This window comes from Trichoderma asperellum, chromosome 3 (genome assembly GCF_020647865.1).
Source record: "Trichoderma asperellum chromosome 3, complete sequence".
Classification (NCBI taxonomy): Eukaryota; Fungi; Ascomycota; class Sordariomycetes; order Hypocreales; family Hypocreaceae; genus Trichoderma; species Trichoderma asperellum.
In genome coordinates this window covers 880,514-906,819 of record NC_089417.1, presented here as the reverse complement: position 1 = coordinate 906,819, position 26,306 = coordinate 880,514, and the positions used below count along the sequence as shown (strand labels likewise).

Genomic DNA, 26,306 nt, shown 5'->3' with positions numbered 1-26,306 from the left:
GGTGGCGTCATCATCTCATTATCAATTCATCGCCGCGGCCGAAATGAGCTACTACGAGAAGCAGTCAAAGCATGAAACAACGTAGGTAGCTACTCTAGCCGCAAGGTTCACTTTGAAGAAGGCTGACTAGGCTACTAGTAGTAATGCTACACTGCATGTGCCCCCGTCCCCAATCTACAAGTACGGGCACTCTGACAAGCCACCAGGACCGCTGTGGTAAGGAATTAGATTAAGCCACACGGCTATCTGACGAGCTAGCACGGAGTGCTCCGTACAGCTAGCACTAGCACGAATCACGGCCATCCTCATCCTTGCCGCGCCCCGGAAGCTTGTATGTACTGGAGCATTACCGTATGGATGCTGAATGCTTCGTTTAGAGCCGAGCCGGGGTTACCGAGCTATATGCAACAATGGCTTGTCCGCCCACATTCCGAGTAGACAAAGAGGATAAGCGCATTGTCCTTGGACCCTCTTAAGATCCCAGGAGCACGCGTTGAGCGATTTACAGCACATGGCCTGCATCTGCTAATATTACCGCTACTGTTACTAGTCATACAAGTACATTAAATGCCCAAGGCGGCAGAATTCTGCAACTGGCATTGCTGCCCAGAGCTGATTTGTGCGGGACGCACGACGCAAAGCATCTTGTGGAGTGAGCGGCGCCTCAGAAGTGGTTGTTGGAACCACGGTTGCGATAACACCTCACAGACAACGGGAATGATGCACACAGGTTTAACCCACAGAACCAAAGCGCCCCGCGGCAGCACTTGCGGTAACTGAAATACATACAAGGGAGCAAGCCATGAACGATTGTGCCAGATTCCGGCTCTGCAGCAAGTTGAGCATTTTCGAGATGGAATCCATGCATGTACGAGTAGTGCCATTCTACATAGTACAAGTATGTACTAAACCTGCCAGTGCAAGGTATACCGGCTGTCCTCCGAAAGATCGGAACCTGGATTTACAAGTACGCACACTCGTACAAAGCACCGAATACCGTGCATGTCCTCGCATGAGTTGAAACTGGGGCGAAATATGCCTCCTAGCGTCGGAGACGTGGTGCACTGTGGGGAAAGCTCAAGGATTCCCTGTTTGTGTTGCTCGCAGCCTAGCCAAAGCCGGGCGGCTACTCACAGTCTCCGGATGTTGGCGTCCTGGGGAGAAGGCCTGGCGAGCGAGCTAGGGTTTGCTTTTAGCATTCTTATTGTGGATTTTATCGGGACTACCCACGCCATAGGATGGATCCTTTTGATGCCACACATGTGACTCGCTTAGACCGCCAGCTTTTCCCGAAGATAGACGCTTCTTCCTGTCTCATCATTTGGCAGCAGATATCCAAGCCAGGGTTGTCGCGGGAGCTGGCAATTTGGGAAGGGCGGTCGCAGTTTTGGCCTCGCATCTCTAGCTGAAAGACCTAAGCTTCCGTGGTAGCAACCGAGGCTGGTAGGGTTGCAGTCGTCTGACGTGTCCGGGGGTGGCTAAACAAAAGCCGTACGGACACAAGGCGCATCACGCGAGGAAGTGTATGCCGCGCAGCACGCTCACATTACAAGCATGCAAGCATGCAAGCCGAATAATGCGCCGGCGAGAGGCAAAGGGCATGCTGCTGTTACGGGTCTATCTACGAAGCACCTGCTCGTACAAGCACTACCGCTTCGGAGCAGCTGTGCGAGCTGGGAGGGCACCCGACTCATTTGTATGGATGGGGGGAGTGTGCATGTACTCACCAGCACAGACCTTTGCGCAAGGGCTGTTTGCTTGCCGGTTTCTGATCGCGGTCGTCGCAATGCGCACCTCCTCAAGCCAAGCTTTCAGCCTGTAGCCGTCTGTCCGAGATTAAAGAGATCCCCATGTCCGAATTACGTATGTGCACGCCGATTCGTTAAGCGCCTGTGTGCTTCGGAGAATGCTTCCGCGCTGTGTCGTCCTTACGGGGGGTGGGCAGGCCCATTGCTAGTACAAGCAGAACACCAATACTGACCCTCAAACGCCAAAGATTGCTGACTGCAGCTGGGCTTGGGTGATGGCGCTAGCCACTTTGCGTGCGCTGAAGAGACCAGGGCGACACTATCTGTCGATCGTCGGCGAGTTGGTGCGGCAAACGACTTGCGGCAAAGCACGGAGGCTTAGCCGAGATAATGCTACGAGCACGGAGCACGGAACGGAACACACCCAGGCTAGTCACGATATGTTTCACCTGACCCGGCACGTTGCGCAACGCTCATTACAAGCAACTTCGCAACAGAGAGCGGAGTTTTGCTTTGCGGTCTGTGCTGTGCGTTTCATGGTCACCCAGAATGCTTCCTACCATGTTAGGCTAAGTCCATGGCCCCCACGATGGCACCAGAACAGGCTGCTGAGTCTTGATAGTGCTGTGTGGGAAGAGGGAAGATGTGGAGTCTCTGGCACTGAGACTTGCTTAGTCTGTCGTTAAGCATTGCCTTAGTCTTCCATTTACGGCAGGCCGCCTGAACATGATCCAAGCTGCTGGGCTTTGGAAGCTCGGAAGGTTTTTGGCCGAGCTTCTTGTTTGTCATTTTTACCGATCACTCCTCTTCTTTGCTGCTTCGTGATCGGACACCAGGTTCCTTCTGGCCCTCCGCTATTACTAACAGCCACGTTTCAACAGCCTTTTGCCGGGTCTTGCCTGGTAGTGCATACTGTACTACAACTGGATCTGGAGGCCCCTCAATCGCGGGGACAACGGACCAAATGGTACGGCATCTATTAGCCTTCAATCCACTGATGGGCCTAGCACAATGAAACGAAATGACGAAAGCCTGCCAGGAGTAAGGCTTACGGGTTCGTGTACCGGATTGCTCTCCTAGCCCTACATATGTGTTCTTATCCGAGAGTTTATAAATGGCGATGGCGGCAGATACAAAGCCAGCTACATGCAAATACTAGGCCGCCCTTGTGCGGAATACTGAACAATACAGAACATAGGGCCAGTTCAGTCTTCGTACACGGTTCTAAAACAAGCCGCATTGCTTCTAAGCCGGGAGTGGCTGCCGATTGTTGCGCTTGGCCACCGGCTAGCAAACCGATCTCGAGGCTCAAGATGAAGTCGATGCATGAAGTTCGCTCGCTTCCCTAGCAGGCATGCGTCGGCTCATCGGACAATATTCCTGTCAAGGTGTCAGCAAATGGCTTCTGGAAGTGCTCCGTGCAAAAAGACGGAAGCCTAGTTCCTTTTATCTCACTCCGTATTCTCCCCCCTGGGGCAGATCCTCTGGCTTCTGACCTACTTTTTTGATTGTGTGAAATCCTACTACCTACTACTACTAGGTAGCAGCACAATATTCGGAGTTAAGTGTACAGCGACCCGGCCACGAGGGCGGACCTGTCCTTACTCGTATAAACGGGCCACTGGCCTGTGATTTGTAAGAGGCCTCTTTTTTCATTCATCTCTTTGTGCTTTAATGCTCTCGCGCTCACGCATTTTGCCACCCCGTCTCATCCTTTTCTTTTTGTTGTTTCAGAAGTTTCCCGTACCAATCCTTCGTTGCCGAACAATAAAAGGATAGATAGCAGTGCTTACTCGCCCCCTGTATTGGCGACCTCCCAAACGCCCGTCAATGTCGTCCCCCCTCCCTTTTCTAAGCCCGTGTATATGCCTATTAAGTATTTGTATGGACGTGCCGTGCCTAAACTGCCGAGTTTTGCCTTCTTTGGCTTGAATTTACTAATGCCCTGCTTGCTATTTGGTCATCCATGACAAATTATAAAGTTGTTTTACCGCCTTATCTTGTATATAATAGGTCACTTTTGTCTGATTGTCGGATCTCACCGACTTCTTGGTTACCCTTCTAGTACTACTACTACTACTACTACCACCAACATTTTGCCACGTGAAAGGCCGAGGTACTGTAGTTACATCCCCACCAGGAGCTAATGTTTGCGGAGGTGAACCTTTTTTTCGATACACAGTAGGATGCCCTATACTCTATTCTCTCTAGAGAAGCAAGAGTTCGATCTATCTACCTTCTATTCATAGCTACAGCGTAGAACTTTTGATGGGCTGAAGTGAAGAGTGCTTATGGCCATCCTTGATGCTGAAACACAAGACGTACAGGTGAAAAAAATAAATTCTCAAGACCCCAAAGGGAAGAAGAAAAAAAAAAAGGTACATAATCATGATTTCTATTCTCTGTCATCCCTATGTTGTATCATTCGTCAAAACGATTCGCTTTTTGTTTGCCGCAGATGAATTTTCCACTTGGTTTCCCTTCCCTAACATTAACCAGACCCAAAATGAAAAAGAAAGAAAGACAATGAATCGATGGAAAGAGGGAAAAGTATGTAATGGAAAGGGCAGGAGGGGGGGGAGGACATGCAAATCCATCACAAGTCAGCAATAATAATCTCTAGCCTTCTTAGCCTTAGCCCTCAGCTGTATCCATCGCATCACTTCCTTGTTGTGCCAGTTTCTCCTTTGAAGCCTGAATCTTCTCAAGTCTCCACTTCTCAATCTTCTCCTTCAGCTCCGTCTGCGGAATCGCATCCTCAATTGTCATAGGCTGACGCGTAAACGGATCTTTCGGGTCGCTCAGCAAGTGCTGCACGATTGTCGATCGATCGACAACGTGCCTACTCGGTAGGAGCACGGGATCCTTCATCAGCTCTCCCATGATGGGGTCTTCGAACTCGGGCGGGATGTCACCGAGGTCCATCTCGGCTTGATCCTGCTGCTCCTTGGCCTGGATAAACTTGACCTTGAGCTTGTCCCACCGAGCAATATCTGCGGGGTCTTTCTGGTGTCTTGATGAAAGGATTTTAGCGACGCGATCCAGAACCTCTGGCTTGTAAGAGCGTCCATCTGCCGCGACAGCCTCGATGAAGACGGATGATGCCCCAAGATTCAAATAAATCTCGACAAAGTCTGAGAGCAGCTGAAGGGGTCGGAAATGGTACTTTTCCCTGTTCGAAACGCTCAACTCGGCTGCAGCTTTCTTGCCAGCCAACGTCTCGAGGTTGTAATTCAACATGCTCGCTAGACGTGAGACAATCTCTGGCATGGTGAAAGCCTCGCTTAATGTCTTGGTGAAGAGCTTCATCATCTCAAGGGTTTCATTGGCCAGCTGCATGTAAGATGTCGCTTGGCTTCCTAGGCTCTGTAACTCTTCTTCTTTCTTTTGTCGGTCCTCTGTTGATAGGCTGCGATCCTCAAGCTCTCTCTCAAGATTTCGCATCTTGGGGAACTTTGTAAACGCCTCATCTAGGACGTAAGTGGTATCATTTAGAAGCATATTAACGAACTGAACAAAGAAACCCCGGTTAACCCTGGTAGTATGTTAGAAATTTACCAGATATGCGAGCAGCTCAGAATTTATACGATGAAGGGATTTACTTACTTGCTTTCTTTGATAAGCTGCTGTCTATAAACATCATTAACCCATACGCATTTGATGACTTGGAAGATTTCATATCGTATGTTGAACTTGTCGTAGAAAGCTGTATTGGCTCCCGTAGACTCGCACTCGATGTAGAATTTCATCAAGGCATGCAACAAAAAGTCATTGGCAAATTTGATGGAGATGAGCTGATCGCCTAAAACACCTCTCTTGAGGTGCATAAACGGCCAGGTTCCGGAGAAAAGCAGAGACACCAGTGATGATTTGAGATATGGGTTTTTGATCTGTTCTGAAGAACGAAGGAAAGTGATGCACAGAGCAATCATTTCTTCACCCACAGCGCTGGGAAGAATGGTAGGAAGCCATCTATCAAGAAGACAGAGTTTGATTAGTTTCAAGGGTTTCATATTTGTGAGATGAAGTTGAAAGCTGGCCTCAAATGCTTACCGGAACACAAATTTGAAGTTATCGACAATGTTCTGAAGCGCATACTCGGGAAGATACGCAAAAGCGCCAGAGTTTGCTAGTTCAATGGGTAGCCTAGTAGTATTATTAGTAAAGTAGCTTGACTAAATGAACATTGTGCAATTTGAGGACCGGAGCCTTACCTGATCGTCTCAGTCTCTGTTCCAGGCTTGTAATCGGACCCTGTTGCAATACGAAGCAGCCATACAGCGACATATCGCATGAAGCGCAGAGAAGTGCTCTGCATCCTTTCGTCGAGCAGAACACCCTCAATTGAGTATTTCAGTGCAATTGTCTTCTCTAGCACGTTCGTATGTCGTTTGAGTGTCTCTTCAAACAACCTCAGCTGATGCGGGGCATTGACTAGTTTTGAACGCTCTGCTTCCATAGCCTTAAGATGTCTCTCCAAGTATTTGATCTCACGATCGAGATTCTTCAGCTGTGAGTTGAGTGCCTCGCTACCATAGTGGTGAGCAGCCAGTGTCAAGAAGAAGGCCTCTGAGATAAAGTTTGACTCCCCATCTTCCTTTTGAGCGTAATACTTTTCAGCAGCAGCTTGATCGGCGTTGAGTTTGGTCTCATCTGAGATATCAACTCGCGGCTGCCTCCGAAAATATCTAACATCAATCTTATCTATTTTGCTAAAATCATTTTCCATGAACGGTTCGCAGAATCGATCCAAGATTGTGGTTATGTTCATCATGAATCCGTCCGAAGCAACCTCTCTAGGGTCCACCTGGATAGCTCTCCGTTTGTGGTTGGTGTTTAGGATGTAGGCAAACCAGTCCAACGTAAGATTTCTCGTATCTGGTCCTGCGCGGATGAAAGCGTTGGTAATCACGAACAGGTCATCTTGGTGTGTCCTCAGTACCATTCGTAGAGCGTCTTGGGCGTTGGTAATGCGCGCCTTGTCTAGAGTACGCGACCCGGGAAAGTAGCTTTTTATCACTTCTGGCTGCAATGGAGATAAACGGAAGAAGGGGCCTAGAATAGTGTTCCTCTCAATGGTGTGGGGTGATAAAGGTAGTTTAAAGCAAGCGTGCTTGGCAAGATTAGATATTAAGATAGGGAAACGTGTATATGTTAGCAGTGCCTGCACATACTCAATGTCAGTTCGTCACGCAGCTAGTGATAGAGAGATATACGCGAATTGCTGTCTTTCATTGCTGGAAGAAATTATTAAGAGACTGACCTGGACGTATGGTTTGTACTCATCGCTCATGGAAAGTCCTGAAAGTTGGGTGCTGAGCTTAACCATGGCATCGTTAAAGATGGCCGGAAAAGCCTCATCATCATCGAACCGCTTGATGGCCTCTTTGATAAAGTCGAAGCAGATTCCATTCTCATCTACAGGACCCTTGAGGAGATAAGGGGCAATAGTGTCATGATTTGCGTTTGGCTCGCGGCTGGAAGAAAAAAGTATCAGATATGAAAAGGTACTCAGGGACTGCCTCAAAAAGCATCTGCAACTAACCCATATAAAACCGGCATAGTAACAGCGAAGAGGCAATTGCTCATGCACAAACGCTTCGACTCTTCGTGTAGGTCTAACTTGGGGCCGCTCGTTTGCTTATTTGATGAAGCTGCTTTCACAGCTCTCTTCCAACACGGGAGAAGATAGTGCATCAGAGGCTTATCAGGAGACCAGCTACTACAAGCCTCTATAATAGCCTGATCCAAGTTATTAACAGACAGCTTCAAAGACTCCCCAGAATCGTTGAGCTCCTGATTCAGGTTCGGGAGGAAGGTCAGGCGATGGCTGCCCTGGTTGCTGGTCATCCGGTGGGGATCGACAGTTATGCGGAAGATCTGGCTGAGAATTCTATCGGCATAGTCCTCATCTGACTCGAGCTGGACGGGAGTGGCTTTACGCGGGGGTGGTGCTGAAAGGACGTCGTCAACTTGAGAGGCGGACCTCTTGCGAGCAACACGAAAAGTACCTGTAGAGCCTTCAGGGTCGGTCGGTTTGCTCGACCGCACGCCTAGCTGCGCAAAAGGGTTTGAGGTCGGCTGGGCCGCCGGTGTGATGTTGATCTTGGTCTTCTTGGTCTCGGTTTCGGCCTCGGGGGCTGGAGAGCCCGACTGCGGAGGAGCAGGCGATGATGAGCTTCCAGCCTCTGCAGGCGTGCTCTCCGCGGGCTTTGGAGGGGTTGGGTTGCCCAGCTTGGCCAGACGTCGTGCTCGAATCTACGTCGACAGTGGTCAGTCCCCCGTCTATAGGACCATCACCCACAGTGACGGCTTAGAGGATGCACGAGACGACTTACCTGCTCCATCTTTTCTTTATCAGGGCCATCAGGCCCCGCGGGCGTCTGGTTGGGATCCATGGCGGACGTGTCTTGCAGAAAGAAGCAAAGAAAGAAATCCCCAAGTTCCGAATGCTGGACAGGGAAGCCGACGACAAACCAACAAGAACAATGCAGAGGGCGAAACAAAAACGTGAAAACGGAACGGAGGTTTCGCGGTAACCAACGTCGATGAAACGTAGAAGCAGGTGGAATGGCGAGGCTGACAAAGATGCAGCTTTGGGCAACCCTGCGGCCCTTGGTGGAGAAGTGATGTCGTCTGCCTGCGGGGCTCTGCCGCTACCACCTGCTAGCGATTGACGGCTTCAGCGGCCTGCTCCTCCGTACCTAGGCAGCGCTAGGGCCCGTACTGTAGTGATATTCGATGTTGGCTTTGGCGATTGACCTTTTTTGCTTCTCACTCTCCCGGCGGTTCAAGCAGAGGGCCAGAGGATGGTGAAAAAAAAAAAAAAAAAAAAAAAAAATTGGACAAACAGCTTGGATGGCTGTATTAGGCTGTGCGGACTCCGTGCTGACCAGGCATATACATAGATCGAATGTCGTTCAGCTGCAAAACGAGCACTATTGATTGGTTGTTGCTCTTATATCAGCGGCGTGTCGTTTGTTATTTAGTAAGCCCGTCAGCTTGTTTGTCGCGTATCTGTAGCCTGTAGTAATACTGCCGTTGTCTGCCTAGTGATGCTTGCAGCGAATGAAAATGTGAAAATGTGAAAATGTGCGCTCGCTGGCCGAGTTCAAAGAACAACCAACAGAGTCTAACAGAAGAAGACGGCATGAAGAGAAGAAGAAGAAGAATCAAAATATTAAAGTCTGAGGCCGTGATTTCATGTACCTCGGAGCCCTACTCGGTACAGCACCTTACTAGTAACTTGGTAGGTCTGCAGTGGAACTCCGCTGCCATGTACGCATTTATTAGTGCTCTGTGAGCCCAGTGCCTCATCAAAAGTCCGCGAGCGGGGATTCCCAAATCGGGGACTCTACCATTGCAGCGTCGATAGGCTCAAGGTAGATTTAGGAGAAGGAAGAAGCTCCTCCTTGGTTGCCGAGTTGCGGATTTCTCCTTTATCGTGGCCGCACTCCAGCGTTCCACCATCTGCATGGCGGAGTTGCCAACAGCGATAATCGGCGTCAAAGGTATTGATGAACGCTATTCTTGATTTTTTTTTCCCATTGGTACTAGAAAACATAAGATACAGATTAACATGGTTAATATTTTTTTGGAATTGATAGAGACATAAATAAGTAGATATAGGTTGGCTCCCACAACAATTGGGATAAAACAAAAACATAAAAGGTCTCCCAGTTTTTATACGCCCTGATTGGTATATTGCTCAATGGCATCCCATGCTCGTAAATGCAACATCACCCCCAAAATGACTCAAATACTTGACAAAAAAACTTCGCTATCTATAGTCGTGGAAGATCAACGTCTACACTGGTCGATCGCCGTCTCTGGCGCACCATGGGAGGCAGTGGCTCCTGCACCGTATCGGACCCCATTGACGTGGGCCGTGTGGTGCCACTGGAGGTTGGTCTCGCATGGCCTTCTTCGCGGCTGCGGCTCAAGAGCCAGTTGACCTGCATTCGAATCATATTGATGTTATTTCGTAGTTCAGCAACCTCTTCCCGAACAGGCATAATCTGGTTGACAGTCCACACATTCTGGCGCTCGAGATTGTTCAAGTTGTGGTGTACTTCGCCGAATCCAGCATCAAGATCCTGCATTGCTCGAACGTCCCTGAATCCAGGTTCGCCCGGACGGTTAAGGTTAACCGGCCCAGAAATCTGATCGAGCCGTCGGCTTGTCTCGTCTTGCCTAGCTCGTAAATGACGGATCTGGCTCCCCAGATTGCCGAATGTTTCTATAATCTCGCGCTGGCTGCGTATAATGGCGCCAGAGGGCGAGTCTGGATGGAAAGGACAGGAAAGGGCATGAAGTTCTTGGTGTGCCCGTATAACTCTCACAGGGCAGCCGACGCTTTGAAAGCGGCATGCCACCTCGATGGAAACACAATCCACGTTTCGATGAACTTCTTCGTCCTCACGGAGGATCATGGCCCAGCAGGCCGCACATCGAGTCTTGCTCCTAGGGCATTGAAGCAAGTGGATATCGCAGTCAGCTTCTTCAATAATGGCATCGCAGAACTCGCAGTTGCTTTCTTGATGCTGGCATTTATCATCAGTTGGCTTGTAGCGAACAGTCTTTTCGCATTCGGTATCTGGACAAGGAAACTCCCGGAAGCTGCACTCAACAGTCGCGTGCCGTTCTACCTCCTCCCGTTTCATTTCCTCCTCGCAGCCTCTGCCATGATGAGGGCACTTGACAATCAAGTTATTCAGCTGGGTACGTATCAGCCGTATCGAACTAGAGCAGTCCGTCCATAACAGAGGCTCTCGGTCTATTGGACAGACGCCGCCAGCGGGGCTCGACGCCATGCTTCTGCGCAAGCATCGATAACAGAATGTATGGTCGCAAGGAGTCGTCACAGGGTCGACGAGGGGGTCATGGCAGATAGGACATAGCAGATTCGGGTCCGGGTCGCCGACGTAGGTGAGCGCATACATGTCGAGGATGGCATTGCTGCCATAGCGTCTTGGTATGTCCAAGGAGGACAGGTGTGGTTTGATTTGCGGGCCAGGACGGGGGTTACTCGCAGCGTAGTATTGCGAATATCTTCCAGCGTATTGGGATCGCAATCCGGCGTCATCTTCCACAAGCATCGGCGTCTGGCTTGGTGGATCGGAGTTGATGGAGTATACGTCGGGCGAGTATCGGTCGGGGTTCAGGGTCATGAGCCCTCCTTCGCCATGCGAGATTCGATTACGACGGGAAATTTGCCGCGCGGGTGTTCGATGGGGTTCTCGAAGGTCCTCGTCGCTCGAGTCGGACATGATCACCGGCGGCGGCCAGCCTTCTGAGGACATGTTGTCCATGTGTGTTTGAGTGCTGGGGAGGGATGGGGGTCCAAAGGGAATATAGTCGTCTTCATCTCGTCGCCGTCGCCGTTGAGACGTCGAGGACATGCTGGCAGCGAGCAGCAACTGAGGCGACAGCAGTGGCAGGTGCTGGAGCTGGAGTTGTGTTGGGGGATAGAGTTGAGGCCGAGCCGAGAGCTGAACCTAGATGGCTGATGCCGATATGCGAGCCGCGGGTGGAGACTGATGGAGCTTTTGGGGACAAGAGACTGTGCATGAGATGCCCGGAAGGGAGCCCCTCAGACAGGCACGAGTCTCGACTCAAGACACCTCTAGTGGGCGAGCATGTGCCAACGCAATGCTCGTGCAGCTTCGCGTGTGGCGGTGGATGAATCTAAGGCGAGGGTGATTTCCACCACGATAAGATTTAGGAGGGTCGGCGGTCTGCTAACCGTGCCTAGCGTCGAGACAGACGGTCTAGTGGTGCGTGTTGGTGTTGACCTGCTAATTTATATGCAGTGGCGATCCGGCGGGGTAAACAATATACCGCAAGGGGACACAGCCTGTGCTGTGCCACGGTAACCCTGTATTACGTACGGTATTAGTCGTGGTGCAGCATGGAAGTTCCGGGAATGATGGTATTACTGGCATTACTGGTGGCAGGCAAGGTACACGAATTCTTCTTAACTAAAATACTTTTTATGCCTGTTATAGGTACCGGTGCGTACATACATCATATCCTACGGGCAAGAGTCGCGATGATAGCCACAGGATCCCTCACTAAGATGTTTGTTTTAGTCTCAGCGCTTACAAGTATATTGGCTCAGTACCTGCATATGAATTTTCTCGCCGTAAAAGCTGTATACGTCTAAAGAAACCCCTCCCCCCTTTTTTCACCGCACGTCTTCACGGAAGACTGCTGGCCCATCCCAAAAGCGCGCATGTATGAAAAATGATTTCTTTTCGATGCTCCTTGTTCTTGACATCCAACCATTTAGTTAGGTGAATACGCATGTAGCACCCCCTTGTTCCCAGAGCCCAGTTTTCGTAGTTTTGGAAGTAATTATTCGAGAATTGAAATACGTAAAACCGTATGGAATGGGTCGTTGCCAGGATTGTTACTGACCTAGACACAGAAAGATCAGTATCCAAAATATATGATAACCAAATTAAGATATTCGAAATTTCATCCCAAGTGCCAGGTAGCTGACCGTGCTAAATAATATATTCTTTAATTAGCTTCTAACGAAGTGGCAATGGCGGCGCATTTCTATTCTTGGGAAAGTCAAAATGTAGCATAGACTATGAAGCAAGCTCTCTTCTGGTTATTTTATGTAGTCTGGGATGAATGAGTTACTAAAAAGAGAAATCAAAATAGAAGCCAAGAAATGGAGCGAGTTCTATATTGTTCTATCGTGATCTATTAAACAGCTCCATGTACCCAAAGGCAAGAAAGTGTAGTATATCTTCATGCCAATTCTCCCCTTCTTTGAAAGATTCACCGAAATATCTGTAGTAAGCATATGCTCTTGGTACAGTTGTATATTACTATAAATCAGATTTAGGCGTTTGAGAGACAAGGTTTGCGATCTGCTTTTTCTTATTTTCTCTAATCTTCTGTTTTCATTGGATGATCGGCGGCTGTCTGAAGTAGAAGTACTAGAATGCAATCACGAAACGTACCAACGGGCGTGCGAGGAATCTTGAAAGCCTGAATCAATATCTGAGGCAACTCTGGTAGTGCAATATTAGGATAATCAAACATGTCTAAAAGGGAGGAAGGGATAGCTGTTTTGTAAAGATATACGTAGTTCTTAGATTCATACGAGAACAGAACTTGCGACTATATTGATATTAGCGCTGAATTTATCATAACATGTGACCGCCAGGAGACCTACTGGGTATATCTTCAATGTAGACAAATCTTCCGGTTTTTCTACCTCGAGAACAGACCTTCGTTGTTGTGCTACAGCAATCAAAAGCGCTGCTATATATGGGTCTTTGAATGGGTTTGCGGGCCTGAGTTATTCCAATTTGTGGCTCAATATTGAATAGACGGGAGCCTTTTGGGGGTTGCACGTGTTTAGGTGTAGTGATTCTTTGCGCATTTCTTCGATGCGTCCGCGATCAACGTATGCGCCAATTGGATACTCTGGATCTAACTACTGAGCGCTCGGCTTACGAAGGTAAATGCCTTGGCCGGGTGCTGTGGAGTAGAGCCCTTTGCCGCTGGGACTATCCAAGTTAATGGGAAGGGCATCCCTGTGTGATATCTTCCAGTTAGGTAAAACTATGTAAACAGACAATGGGAAGAATGCGAACCAGTAAGAGCTGAATGGCGAAGGGCTGCAGAACATGTCGCAAAAATACACCTCTCGGCTTTTAAACAGATGGAATCTCCGCAGATGTTATTTCATATACCCCCTCTTAGGAGCTGTAATGCCACGTCCGCTATAATTATCTGTGCGATCTATTTTTGGCGCAGGTGAGGGTTCATCAAAGGAGATTCGTAGTAGCTCGAGCTGACGGCTAGTCCAAAGGCGTGGCTCGATAATGAGGCTTTCTCTGGCATGACGCCGAGCGATTCCGTAAATAGATGAGGCGGCTGGACTTGATGGAACTGACGGTGGTCGTCTAGTGCCTTCGGTAGGCAGCTGCATGTTGGATTCATCCATGATGCGTGATGAAGATCGATGGCCAGGTTGAGTTACGTTTCGAAACGGCCCTGGATGATGTTGGCCAGGAACCAAAATAATAGCGGGGCATCAGCACCGCCGTTTGTGCATGAGGTATTCCTCTGTACCCCCTGTAGAGTACGAGTACCTATCATTAAATTGAGTTCGTTGGCTGCTGCTGTGCTTTAGCAAGTGCCCAATTAGCGCCTAGCACGCTGTAATCTTGTACTGAGCCGACAGTGAATCATCATCTAGGGGAGAGGAGGTACGCGCCTGTTGAAAATAAAAGCTCCTCAGAAATATTCCCCTGGCGCTGGCCCAATTCACCACCGCGATATGCGGTTCAGGAAGACTCCACTTCTGCCGATTCGGTTGCAGAGCTAGAGGGAATGGTGGGTACGTGCTAGATAGTGGATAGCCGACGTGCATATGCATGGAGGCTCTCCACATGCCCGCGCATTGTCAAAGACTGCATGTCTTTTATGGCACAATGAGTAGCCAAGTGAGCACAAGTCGCATGCACCAGAAATACCCGAGCTCAAGCTGCTTACATGGAACCATCTAATGCCCTCCATAACTCATCAACTGGGCCGTGTTGATGCAGTAGATTGCTACTGTTGGAGAATCCTGCAACTAATCTTGAATACCTATTTGATGCCGTCCCAGCCGGCTCGCCTGTAGCCATCAAACTGATTTGTATCAATGCCCCGAATACACGTGCATACTTTATATGGAGCCAACGTTAAGATGGAAAGATTAGAGATTAAAAACCACTACATGAAAAGTGCATGCGCACTCAGTAAAACGACTACGATAAGAATAACGTTGTGAAGCCACGATTGACTTCGCACTAGTAATATGATAAGAAAAACCACAACACATGTGTAGGCATCCGAGTGTAGAGATGACATGGTAATATAACCTCTTTACGCATATGAATAAAATGAAGATATTTATTTTGTTGTTCTACATGTGTCTACGGCGGCAGTTAAAGTTTTGGTGATGTCATCATCCATAGCTACCTAATTCTTGATGCTCGCCTGCGTCTCAGCACAATTCATCTCTGCTCAGCAACATGCGCTACCTATGGAGCATGACATGCTTCGCTTGCTTCGCTGCTGCAGAGCTGGACAGGCTTCGTTTAAACGGTATAAAGTACAAGTATTCCAGACGAAATATCACTGATTACTGCCAACTGGCGGCATGTCCGAACTCGTCCTCTCCAGATCCTCCCGATCCAGCCGCATGCCGATCTTGGTAACAGGCTTTCATGCAATAGATCGCTTGAAGCTTCAATAGTAACCGTTAGCTGCTGAAGCAGTCAAAGATGAGGAATTCCCATCTTACCGAGCCGGCGGCTTTCGTCTCGGAGCAGACGGGAGAGCATGTGTCCGATCAACGGCGCCATGGCCAGCACTTTCGGCAAAGCGCCGTGGAGAAGCTCACTTTGCGCAACTAAGAAAAAAAAAATGAGCAGTTGAGCAAGTTGAACGGCAACGCTCATTGTGACAGAAGGTCGCGCTGCTGTCAGGATGCCGTCGGCATGATGTGGCGTTGGCTTCTCCCGCGCCCAATGTAAGCATTACATCTAGCTCAGTCAATGCGGCTGCTCTGCCAGCAGTGCTAGCACCGGCTTAAACACGCCACCCCAGCCTTGGACTGCTTTAGCTTCCTCCTCTTATTTTCATAATGGCCAAACTTTGTTGAAGCCAGGCATTCTTCGCGTTTTGTTGACAACGGCTCGGCCGGCACTGTGCTTGTGAGGTGGGTGGTGTCGTGTGGTAGAGGCCGGTAGAGGCGCCATGGGAGCTGGAATGATATCTCATATATATAAAAGCTTCCACAGCCCAAGTGCTTCTTTTCTTTCTTCCTTCTTTTTTTTAATAACCACTAGAAGATCTTTCTTTGTTTGATACCCATCACCAGAAGATTAATCGTTGAAACACAACAGCTCATAAAATATCCTCAAGATGGCGTTAGGTGCTGGTCTCGCCAATGTTGGCCTCCGGATGGGCTCGCTCGTCTGTTACATCTTCACCTTTATATCTTCCATTATTGTCACTGCCGTCGTGGGCAACCTTTTGCAAAAGTTTTCGAACCGAAACGTTCAAATTGTGTATATGGAAGTCATTGTAAATCTCCCTCTCTTTGCCATCTTTACAACCAATCTGCCACCATCTAACACACATTCGCTAGGCCGTCATTTCCATGGTCGTTTACCTCGTTGGATCGATTGCGCCATGCCTCCCCAAGTATGGAGGACTCTTGGTCCCTGTCCATCTTGTCTTCAGCTATCTCTGGCTCACAGCATTCATCTTTGCTTCGTTGAGTTGGAGCCACAACCGATGCCGCAATTCATTCCCCGCCCCTGGTAACTGTAGCAAGAAGCACGCAATTCAAGCATGGCTTTTCATTGGATTGTAAGCTGACAAGTCCTCAAATCCACTTTTGTCTTTACTAACGGTATCTGCCTCTAGCTTCTTCATCTTGTGCAACCTGATCATTGAACTCTTCCTCATCAGAGCTCACCGACGAAATACCGTCAACGAACCCAGGCACCATCACACCAAGGAGCGACCTGATTCCACCATCTCTGGAGAAACTGGTACCACTGCACCTCCACCTGTCGCAGCTCCACAGCACACAGCTGCCCCAGCTGTCTAATCTACGCCAAGCTTGAATGGATCTGAGCCCTCTCTAATTTTGATACCCAGGTGCGAGAGGGGCGTGAGAGTTTTTCCTTGATTCATTCATGGGATGAAGAAACTTCAATTACGAAAGGAAAAAAAAAAACGTTTGGCTGCTCAAGCTTCAAGTTTTCTTCAGGCTTCAATTTTAATTAAAAATGGCTTTGTCGAGAGGACCTATGACCGTTAATTTCTCGTCAAGCCTCTTCAAGAAACCCTGATTGATAAACAGAAGAGATATTAATAATAATGTAACTAGCTAGTAATAATACCTAGTTGAGTGAGTAATATTTTAATGAATTAAAAAAAACACCAAAAAACAAGAAAACAATAAACCCGGTTGGCATTGACACGGTAATTTGCGTTGAGTGGCTTTTGTGATGTGCTCCTCATGTCAGAACTCTGAAAACTCTGAAATTGTTGGCATCTGCAAAACTACCAGGTAGCTAGCTGCCAGCTCCAGCTTGCCAAGCTAAGCTCCCATTCCCACACAGTAAGATAACAGTGAAGATTCAAATGATTCAAATACCACGGAAATAAAGTTGTGGCTCGGGTCTAGTTGAGCTAACCCAGAAACCGGATACTACGATTTTTCCAAACGGAACTCTCTGAAATGTTTGGGTCCCTCCGAAACAGCCGGAGCGTGTCTGGGCTGACATCCAGATAGTTCGATTCCAGCGCCATTGACGTGATGGTGGTTTTACATATGGCCACACCTTGTCCCGGGCACTCTGAGCTTGTAGGGCTGTCAAAAGAGAGTTCTGGGGTATTCCACTCTTACGGGCGGGTAATGGCCGAGAGGGAGAGAGAAGAAGAAAAACAAGTTCTTCGCCTATAAGCTCTTTCTATGCTCGGCGTGAGAAAGGAAAAAACTACGCGATGATCGGAGTGAGATTGAAGCGAAAACGAAAAGGGGAAAATTACGTATGGCGGGAGAGCATCATTGTGAGATCCAGCAGTATTGAGCCAGGGTTCATAGCGCTGGGTTCTGGACAGCATCAATTGCGATCTAGCCCATCGGCTTCGCCGCGTGACGACTAGAGCCTATACCATTCGCCTCCCAGAGGATCTCGAAGAGTCGCCAGAGCATCCACCTGACTCGAATATTTTCCCAGCACCACCGCCGGAGAAGCTATCACGAGATGGATAGCTTGAGCTTCATGAGGCTGCCATGGCTAGCCACTAAGGTTAATTAGCGGGCGCCATGCCACAACGGGCAGCACGGTCTTGGCTCCAAGTCACGTTTTTTCCCTTCAAACCAAGTATCGCCGATCCCACGGCAGGCCAGAAGCCACCATCCTTTGCGCATCTGATAGAAGCATGGTGGCTTGCGTCCGTGAATCGCTATTGGCCGTTTGCGGATCATGGAGCTATCTATGCGCACGATGCAGCTCCGTCTGCCTCGGCGCTCTGAAGCGAGAGCTGCCGGCGGGCCTGACGTCTCGTCTGGGGGCGAAAGAGGGGATGGTGTTGCTCCGAGATGGCTCTACTCTGGCCCAGTCGGCAACAAGATGCCGGCTGTGCGGCCTCATCCAAGAGGCGCTTCTCTGCAGCCTCCAGACCGTTGTCAACAAGGACAAGGGCGACGCAGTAGCGGCGCTCTCGTTAGCCCGCGATGCTGTCGTTCTCGAGCCAAAGGCAGACTCGCAAGGATCAACGTTTCCTGATCCGCCAACCGGGGGTTCGCACTTGACGGGGCTGAATGTCACTGCAACCGAGTCAACTACTGGGCGGTTATTGCAAGCCAAGATCCGGCTCTACACACATGGCCAGCGTATGTGGGCTTCATAGCATATCAGACAAGGTTGTTTTAGCTTACAACTAGCATCAGACAAAGGCCCTCGCCACCGCCATGATATCGTAGGCAGGCCTCAGTTGCAAGGACCAGCAAGTCCTGAGGCCTTTTCCTTAGTTGAACGATGGCTGGGCGCTTGTAAAAGGGATCATCCATGTTGCTGGGAAACTCTATCGGGGGAGCTCTTAAACGAGTCCCAGCTACCAGAACTGCCGAGTAGGGTAATCCAAGTTACCGGCAACAGTGTAAAACTATTACCATCAGGACGCCGGTGTGGAAGATATGCAACCTTGAGTCATTGCTGGGGCTCTTCTGGGAGACAGCCGTTGAAGACAACCCGGGCGAATCTCCAGGGCCATCTCCAAGGTATTCCTTGGGCATCGATTCCAAAGACTTTCCAAGATGCAATTACAGTTACTCGCAATATTGGTCTCGAATATGTTTGGATTGACTCGCTTTGTATCGTGCAAGATGACCATCAAGACTGGCTAAAGGAGTCGAAGCGCATGGGCTCCATATACGAGCAGGCAGAGATTACTATCGCCGCTTCTCATACTCCAGGTTGCTGGGAGGGATTCTTTTTCGCTCGCCATCCACCGCCTCCCTCTGTAGAGATTCCCGGTTTCTTCTCCCACGAGACAGATGCATCTAGAGTACAAGTTTTCGCAACCATCCGGCGGGATACAGCCACCAACACCTTTCCCGAGTTCGGTGCGCTCAACAGTCGTGCATGGGCTACTCAAGAATGGCTTTTGTCTAGGCGCATAATCTTCTTTACCAAAGGAACCCTCATTTGGTCTTGCAAGGCCATTACCCAGCGTGAGACGGGAGAGCGGTGCTACAGTGTATCGCGAAATACGCGCTGGAAGAACATCATAGAACAGTACAGCGACCGCCAGTTGACTTTTCCAACGGATAGACTAATTGCACTGGAAGGCCTGCGAAGGGAGCTGGGAAAGAAAATTGCATGTGAATATGCCTTTGGGGTATGGAAAGAGTCTCTTCCCAACCAGTTACTCTGGCAAGTGACCAAAAGGATAGGGGGAGCTGCTATTTCGGACCCTCTCAAGCTGCCAACGTGGACATGGGCTCATGTTCCATCCGGAGTGCGGTTCTTGACGATTGATAGAGCCAAGAATCTGTGTGACTCAATTGCTTTCGGGGACGACGCAAGGCGCATGAGTCTTCAGGTGCGAGCAAAGCGTCTTTCTAACCTGACAACAACCTTGGACTTTGGACAAGGTGACGCTGTTACTGAAGCCATCTATGTGGATATGATATCGTCTCACGCCAAGGCAACCAAGTCCATGGCTCATTTTATATTGGACCAGGGTGACTCTCCCATAGGATGGGTCGTCTTTGACCTTGCAGCGGAAGATACGACTTCTGAGCCGATTCTATGTCTTGCTCTTATGGGTAGCATTGGACGGCGAGAAGAGCAAGCTGAGAGACGCACTGGCAAGGTCGTTTCAAAGAAGCTTCGACATTATTGGGTGCTGCTGGTGCGGCAGCGGAATGACGGCCGGTACTACAGAATTGGGATTGGGAAGACATATGGATCAAAGTGGTGGCAAGACGCTGACATTAAGACTTTGGAACTGGTTTGAAGAAGAATTGGTCAACGTGAGGGTTTGGCTAAAGACGAGACATTTGCGTGTTGTTGTCTTATGCTTGTATTGCTGTGGGTCCGGCTTTTGGTTGAAGTAGCAAGCTCAATACGTGTACTCTGTACTCCGTAGACAAGTTACTTTTACTACTGTTATGATGGAAGCAAGAGTAGCGGGCTGATAATGAAAACAAAAGAAACAATCAGAGATTGGTTCAAAAGAGAGCTAATAGAGCCGAATGCGTATGCAATATGCTCGTTTGAGGCTATACAGCGCGTCATCGATGAAACTCTGCGATGCCGCATCGTGCAGCTTCTAAAGTTCCCAAAAAGACCCCGCCATCAGATAGCAGCGCTGCACGCTCAGGGGTTGAAAATTCGTTGATGCCTTGCGGCCTCACGGACAGCCGCGCCCTCTGATTGGCCGGCGTGCTAGTCTAGCAGTAGATCCCAGCGACAGCATACGGACACCTATTCGCCAGAGCTTCTGTTGAATACCTGAGAATCGTCACCTCCTCAACAAGGCGAGCTCCACGATAACGGTCGATTTACGTGGCAGAAGGGCTGCCAGACAAGCTAGGCGGGTGACAAAGACGCCTCAGCTTCCCTCAGCGTGTCCACGGCGCGTGAAGGTCTCTCATCCCGCTCTCTGAAGCCCAGCCTGGGAAGCTTTCCTCTTTGCGAACGGCTTCCTCTCGATGCACCCACGCAGATAAGCTTGGCGTGCCGTTATGGGCTCGAATATTGGCAACGGCCTCGGAGGAATGGATCTAAGCGGCGCAATGCAGGGCAATGTGTCCAACCAGCCGCCGGCTACTGAATATACGCTTCAGGGCGTGATGCGCTTTCTGCAAACCGAGTGGCACCGACACGAACGCGACCGAAATGCCTGGGAGATTGAGAAGCAGGAGATGAAGGGGAGGATAGCGAACCTCGAGGGCCAGGCGAGAAGAGCAGATGCTACGCAGAAGGCACTGAAGAAATACGTATCCATCCTTGAACGAAAGATCAAGGACCAGGCTGCGCAGCTCAACGGCACCGCTGCTGCAGAGGACGCTGACTCGGCGAAGAAGGATCGTGCCGCCAAGATTCAAGAGAAGCTGCGATGTGGGATATCCTTTCCTTCCCCGGTGATATGAGCCTGGATTTGAACCATTGCTGACTGCAAAACCAGCCTCATCAGAGAAGCAACCGGTTCCGGGCGTTGAAGGCATCGAAGTCGAGAAGACAGACGACGAATCCCAGCGAACAGAGCTTAAGACGTTCCTAGACCAATGCCAATCCGAGTTTATGTATCTCATGATTACACCAGCGAATCCCCTACCTCCTCGCGAGTCACCCCCGCTACCGATTTTAGAAGATCTACGAGAAGCCGAAGCCTTTGGTATGCCTGGCGCGCAGCTCATGGAACGACAATATCAGCTTCCTATGCGACAAGGGCCAAACCACATGCAAGACATGAACTCGAGACAACACCCCGGGCCCAACTCTTTGCAGCAGCAGCAGCAGCAGCAGCAGCAATCCAGGTTCATCTCAAACGCTCCCGACATGCAACCGCAGATGGTGCGCTCCACAAACGACCACCAACAGCAGTCACTTTTTCACAACTCGAACGAGTGGCAGCAGCAGCAGCAGCAGCAGCCGCCCATTTCAGTGACCACGCGACCTGTGGAAGACGGCTTACCGCGACCCAACCACTCTGCTGAGACAATGGGTATAGTAGAGGAGTCTATAGAGCTGAGGGAAAAGCCTCCAGCTGCCCCTGACCCTGAAGGCTGGGAGTTTCCCGATGGCTCATTCCCAGAGCCTGCAGCTGGCCACCCACCTTCGCAAACATCTACTTACCGATCCGATACCGACGCGTTTCCAAACGCAGATTACTTGACCAAGTCCCCGAATCGAGCTCCAGGGCCTCATCGAAGGAAGAGCTCCATGTCCAAGAGACGCAACAGTGACCATGATTTGCTGACTGGCGCAAACCAAAAGGCTGAAAGTGGAAGCTTCAAGCTACGATTTGGGCTGAGGGGACATCTCAACACTATTCGTACTGTCATATTCTCGGGTGGAGGTAGCCCTGGCGAACCTGAGATTTGCACAGCTGGCGATGACGGCATGATTAAACGATTCCACATCCCACGGCTGGATGGCAACGCTGCCAATACTAACAATGCCGCATCCGATCTGGACGTCACTGCAAACTTTACACACCGCGGCCACGCTGGTGCCATTCTCTCGCTGGCATCATGGTCTCTCGCCCCCAACTTTTCTACTGGAGGTCGTGCTCAGGGCGATGGCTGGATCTTCTCTGGAGGTCAAGATGCCACAGTCCGAGTCTGGGAGCGTGGCAGAGTCGATCCCAAGGCGACGCTCGAAGGACATACAGACGCTGTGTGGGCGCTCTGTGTTTTGCCCACGACACTGGGAGCGGTGTTTGGCAATACGAGCAACTACGGAACCCCTGACCGAATACTGCTCGTCTCTGGCGCAGCAGACGGAACTGTGCGGCTCTGGTCAATAAGTGCACCTCCTCAGCCAACTTCACCGCAGCCGGGATCAACCCGAGCGGCATCGGGACGCGGACGGGTGCGTGGCAACTCGATGAGCTCTGGCAGCGGCTTTTCCAACTCTCCCCAGCCCACTGTGGCATCAAATTCGCCCTTTAATCACACACTTGTACACGTCTTGTCCAGAACAGACGGATCTGAGGCAAGCCCAACGTGCATTACGCCTCTTGGAGGCTCAGGAGAGACTTTTGTCGTCTCCTATTCAGATGCAGCCGTCATTGTGTACGACACCAAGACAGGTGAACAGGTTGGCTCCATGGACAGCTTGGAGACTTATGATGGCACGATAAAGACGAGCGTCAATGCGGTGGTGGCTACTACAATCGGCCTGGACCAAGGAAACCAGCATCACGGCACTAATATTGGTGGAGAGGAAGATCCAGCCATGGGAGGACCAACTGGTGGTGGGCGCTCAATGGCTGGTTCTGGCGTAGAGGGCACCATTATCTCTGGCCATGAGGATCGCTTTGTGAGATTCTTTGATGCCAATAGCGGTAAGTTGAACTTGAGATGTCCCCTAAGAGAATGAAAATGCTAATATTCTCCGATAGGTCAATGCACGTACAACATGCTGGCCCACCCTGACGCCATCTCTAGTCTGTCGCTCAGCCCAGATGGGCGCGAGCTAGTGAGTGCCGGCCACGACGCCTCGCTCCGGTTCTGGAGTCTGGAGAAGAGGTCATGTATCCAAGAAATCACAAGTCATCGAGTGATGCGAGGAGAGGGCATCTGCACGTGCGTATGGAGTCAGGACGGCAAGTGGGTGGTTAGCGGAGGGGGCGACGGCATTGTTAAAGTGTTTGCGCGATAGTGTATGATGGTTTATCAAAGAAAGAAAAAAAGAAAGAGGCATCCTGTTTTTTTTGTTTCTTTCAGAATGAGTGATGACGGTGATGAATGAATAGATTGATGGCCTTGGGAAATTGGCTGGTAAGACGTTTGGGAGAAGCATGTATTCTTTTTTATTTTCAGGTTGAGAGGGTGGCGAAATTTGTTGATGTATAAATAAACTTGTGTGTACAGAGTAGAATGGAGAGGTAGGTATGCATTGAAGAGGGAATTCTACTCGTCGATACCCGGCAAAACATGGTCGTTTTCCGATGCTTTATCGTTGCGTGCCCAGATGTGAAGCTGCGCGAGATGTGATGTTTGAAGATAGTAAATGGTGCTTGCAGTATATAAAATATGATAGTTTAGCATTTTCCAAGATCGATCCGCTACACTGGCTGTCCACAGTCAGTTACATCTTCCGTAGTATAGTGGTCAGTATGCAAGCTTGTCACGCTTGAGACCCGGGTTCAATTCCCGGCGGGAGAGATCCGCCAACCCTCTCAGAGGGTGTTGTTTTTTTACATTTTTTTCTTCATTTTTCCATCTCTCTATATTAATAAGCCAGCATGGGAATATTTCAAACTGTTTTTTTTTTTTTTTTTTTTTTTTTTTTTTTTTTTTTGCTACTATCCATGACTTTCTGGACTATTCTTTTTCCATTGCTTCCGGCCTTGAATAGAACAACAGAGCACAGACGCAAAACACCCCACGTCCAGTATCTGGTCAGCGCTTATCCGCCGTATTCGAACGCCTGGACCCCCCCTTCTGCTGCGACGAATGCCGGGCCGATCGGCATTTTTGTCCCGAAAGCTGGCGTAGGCGCCTGCAGCTCAAGTGGGCTCCCCGGGAAATGCGGCAGAGCGCTGGAAGCGAAGCGCAAGCCTCTTTTCCCAAGCTGGGCTGGCTTGAGGCATAGTGTCCAAGGGGATGGGATGGGAAAAAAGGACAGGCACTTTGTAGATGCGCATGCGTACGGTGGAGATTGGCAATAAGAGGAAGCTGGGTTCTAGAATCCCGTGGGGAGACGCGCGCGTGGATTTTTTTTTATTGCTCACGATGGCAGTTTTACTACTGCTATCCTAGTCGATTGTACATGCGGCCGGCACGAATTTGCCATTTTATTATTATTTTACTTTATTTTTTTCCTCTTTCTTATTTTCGCCTTTGTTGAGTGATGGGGGGCGTGTGTGTGTGCTCTTGTTCGGTGATAGTGGCGGGGATGGGTGGTGCGACATGTGAGAAGACGAGACGAGACGAGACGAGACGAGACGGCGAAATGGAAACGAAAGAGCGAAAGCAGAGCAAAAAAGCAAAAAAACCAACACTTTACCCCATACTGCTCGCTACTCCATCCCAATGCATGCAAGAAACTCGTCAGCAAAAAGCGAGAAGCGTGCGCCCTCCCCCCTTGTTTTTTCTTGGCTCTTCTTGTGTCGTGTGCTCATTTACTGTGTCGTGTGCTCATTTACTGTGAATGTGCGCGGACTAGAGGGCAAATGGGGAAATGATCAGTCTCAAGTGTTATTCTACTTGGGCTTGGCAGCTTTCGAATTTTAGGGGGCGTCCGTTTGGCTTTAATCAAATCAGAAAGGAGATTTGCTTGGCGGGCGCGAGGCTAGAGTGGGGCAACTTTCCTGTGTACCTACAGAATGTATGTAGTGCTATAGTACAGATTGTGTATGTGTGTGTGTGTGTGTGTGTGTATCCAGTACGCAGGATTCTGCAGCAGCAACCTCTTGGCGACAAGGTACCCAGTACCCCCTTTGCGCGAAGCAGTGATTGGTGGAGACACCGGATTTGGGACTGCTGAAGCGGCGAGGCGCCGGTGGCTTTGTCCTCTTTTGCGCAGTGATGACGCAAGGAGCGCGTGTGGCTGGAAACGAAGAACGACACACGACTGGCTGCCGCGAGAGGCTTAGCGCTGGGCGTTAGTTTGTGGTGGTGCTTAGCTGGACAGAGTAAGAGAGAGGGGGATGGGAAGGATTTTTGCTTGCTTGTTTCTTTTCTTTTTTTTTTTCTTTTTTTTTTTTTTTTTTTAGATGCAGTAGCTGAGGGAGTGCGTGAAATGAGTGAGCGAGTGAGTGAATAAAGCTGGGCTGCAGGTAAAGACAACGCCATGCCATGCGGCAAAATGGACAGTCAGAAACGACGCAGCGCATCTATACTCTTTTGACTCTGCACATGCTGTATTGTAGATGGCACTACGGCCAAAGAGGCAAGTCGCGCTGGATGATCGTCGTCGCGCACACAGGCAGATTCCAAGCATTTCGCGGAGTTTTGCAGCTGTTAGCACTGCTACCCAGGGCTTGTCTGCCTTCTCCGGATTTTTATTCCCATCGTAGCGTCGCTCCACTTAACGCGTGTATGTAGTATGACCCTGGGCTTCAAACAGGCCCCCGCCTGCATTAGGCTTGTCCCCCCTTGTCCCTTTTTTTTTTCCTCCTCTATAATGTTCCTACAGTAGGTAGTACGGATATTGTAGGACTAACAAGAAGGTGTGTGTATCGTATGCTGTATCACGTTTGTTTCTTGCAGCGGGAATACGTTGACGGCTGAGAGGAGCCTAGAAAGCCGAATCAATCGACGATTGAGCCTTGCCGATTACGCAGCCCTTGCTTTCATCTTTTTCCGTGTGAGGCGAGTGTGTGAGCGGTTGAAGCGCTGTGTGTGCATGTTTTGTGCATGTTCTGTTTTGGCAGCAGAAAGCCGGAGCGGGATAGGACGCAAACCCAATGTCGGCGCCTTGGCCGCCGTCATTCTGCTGTCAAGCCACGTAATTTCGCGGCGCTGTCAGGCTGGGCTCTGCAGCGTCAGGAAACAGAAGATGAGAGGGAGAGGGCCGGGTTTAGTAAGAGGAGAGGCTGGAAACTAAGGGCGAGTGAATTCAGAAGAGGCCTCTCTTCTCTTCTCTTCTCTTGGCCTCTTTGATTTCCTCTTCTTCCTTTCTTTCACCTCGAATCTCGAATTATAGATAACCTCCCAGGCGATTTTGTTGACGCTCGGTTTCTGGCCCATTGTCCACTGCTGTCACTGCCAACAATAGCACCAGCTTATACTGCACACACCCGCCCACAAACGCTATTCCCCATCTCAACGGCGCACACCAC

General features: G+C 49.8%; 5 protein-coding genes and 1 non-coding gene across 7 annotated transcripts; 4 read left to right on the top strand and 2 right to left on the bottom strand.

The window, feature by feature from the left end:
- Nucleotides 1-3,901: 3,901 nt before the first annotated feature.
- Nucleotides 3,902-8,318, bottom strand: TrAFT101_004894 (uncharacterized protein). 2 transcript variants are annotated; one of them, XM_066127313.1, is made up of 7 exons: nt 8,087-8,318; nt 7,294-8,006; nt 7,012-7,225; nt 5,963-6,912; nt 5,802-5,894; nt 5,355-5,720; nt 3,902-5,283 (listed from the first exon to the last, which is right to left on the bottom strand). In XM_066127313.1, the coding sequence occupies exons 1-7, from the start codon at nt 8,144-8,146 to the stop codon at nt 4,383-4,385; spliced, it is 3,297 nt and encodes a 1,098-aa protein (XP_065983424.1). In that variant the 5' UTR covers nt 8,147-8,318; the 3' UTR covers nt 3,902-4,382. The 2 variants fall into 2 exon arrangements, with proteins under 2 accessions (XP_065983424.1, XP_065983425.1); XM_066127314.1 differs by having other exon boundaries at nt 7,012-7,702; nt 7,760-8,006.
- A 959-nt stretch (nt 8,319-9,277) lies between these two features.
- On the bottom strand, nt 9,278-11,502 carry TrAFT101_004893 (uncharacterized protein). The gene has a single exon (XM_066127312.1). It carries the CDS (start codon nt 11,147-11,149, stop codon nt 9,533-9,535), a length of 1,617 nt encoding a protein of 538 aa, XP_065983423.1. The 5' UTR covers nt 11,150-11,502; the 3' UTR covers nt 9,278-9,532.
- A 4,120-nt stretch (nt 11,503-15,622) lies between these two features.
- TrAFT101_004892 (uncharacterized protein) lies at nt 15,623-16,754 on the top strand. Its single transcript, XM_024909915.2, has 3 exons — nt 15,623-15,848; nt 15,913-16,136; nt 16,194-16,754. The coding sequence occupies exons 1-3, from the start codon at nt 15,687-15,689 to the stop codon at nt 16,378-16,380; spliced, it is 573 nt and encodes a 190-aa protein (XP_024759741.1). The 5' UTR covers nt 15,623-15,686; the 3' UTR covers nt 16,381-16,754.
- An 885-nt stretch (nt 16,755-17,639) lies between these two features.
- TrAFT101_004891 (uncharacterized protein) lies at nt 17,640-20,042 on the top strand. The gene is made up of 2 exons (XM_024910989.2): nt 17,640-18,177; nt 18,235-20,042. Exons 1-2 carry the CDS (start codon nt 17,724-17,726, stop codon nt 19,803-19,805), a joined length of 2,025 nt encoding a protein of 674 aa, XP_024759742.1. The 5' UTR covers nt 17,640-17,723; the 3' UTR covers nt 19,806-20,042.
- A 252-nt stretch (nt 20,043-20,294) lies between these two features.
- On the top strand, nt 20,295-23,576 carry PRO11. Its single transcript, XM_024908295.2, has 3 exons — nt 20,295-20,911; nt 20,979-22,862; nt 22,920-23,576. Exons 1-3 carry the CDS (start codon nt 20,536-20,538, stop codon nt 23,177-23,179), a joined length of 2,520 nt encoding a protein of 839 aa, XP_024759743.1. The 5' UTR covers nt 20,295-20,535; the 3' UTR covers nt 23,180-23,576.
- A 37-nt stretch (nt 23,577-23,613) lies between these two features.
- On the top strand, nt 23,614-23,685 carry TrAFT101_004889. The gene has a single exon. It is a non-coding gene; the product is annotated as a tRNA-Asp (tRNA).
- The last annotated feature ends 2,621 nt before the right edge of the window (nt 23,686-26,306 follow it).

Excerpts from the sequence above, each read along its gene's own strand:
- TrAFT101_004894 (XM_066127313.1), bottom strand. The coding sequence starts at position 8,146 with ATGGATCCCAACCAGACGCCCGCGGGGCCTGATGGCCCTGATAAAGAA. Across the intron at positions 8,007-8,086 it reads ATAAAGAAAAGATGGAGCAG|ATTCGAGCACGACGTCTGGC; the intron begins GTAAGTCGTCTC and ends CTGTCGACGTAG. Across the intron at positions 5,895-5,962 it reads ACAGAGACTGAGACGATCAG|GCTACCCATTGAACTAGCAA; the intron begins GTAAGGCTCCGG and ends TAATACTACTAG.
- TrAFT101_004893 (XM_066127312.1), bottom strand. The coding sequence starts at position 11,149 with ATGTCCTCGACGTCTCAACGGCGACGGCGACGAGATGAAGACGACTAT.
- TrAFT101_004892 (XM_024909915.2), top strand. The coding sequence starts at position 15,687 with ATGGCGTTAGGTGCTGGTCTCGCCAATGTTGGCCTCCGGATGGGCTCG. Across the intron at positions 15,849-15,912 it reads TTGTGTATATGGAAGTCATT|GCCGTCATTTCCATGGTCGT; the intron begins GTAAATCTCCCT and ends CACATTCGCTAG. Across the intron at positions 16,137-16,193 it reads GCATGGCTTTTCATTGGATT|CTTCTTCATCTTGTGCAACC; the intron begins GTAAGCTGACAA and ends ATCTGCCTCTAG.
- TrAFT101_004891 (XM_024910989.2), top strand. The coding sequence starts at position 17,724 with ATGGTGGCTTGCGTCCGTGAATCGCTATTGGCCGTTTGCGGATCATGG. Across the intron at positions 18,178-18,234 it reads GCTCTACACACATGGCCAGC|ACAAAGGCCCTCGCCACCGC; the intron begins GTATGTGGGCTT and ends AACTAGCATCAG.
- PRO11 (XM_024908295.2), top strand. The coding sequence starts at position 20,536 with ATGGGCTCGAATATTGGCAACGGCCTCGGAGGAATGGATCTAAGCGGC. Across the intron at positions 20,912-20,978 it reads GATTCAAGAGAAGCTGCGAT|CCTCATCAGAGAAGCAACCG; the intron begins GTGGGATATCCT and ends CTGCAAAACCAG. Across the intron at positions 22,863-22,919 it reads ATTCTTTGATGCCAATAGCG|GTCAATGCACGTACAACATG; the intron begins GTAAGTTGAACT and ends ATTCTCCGATAG.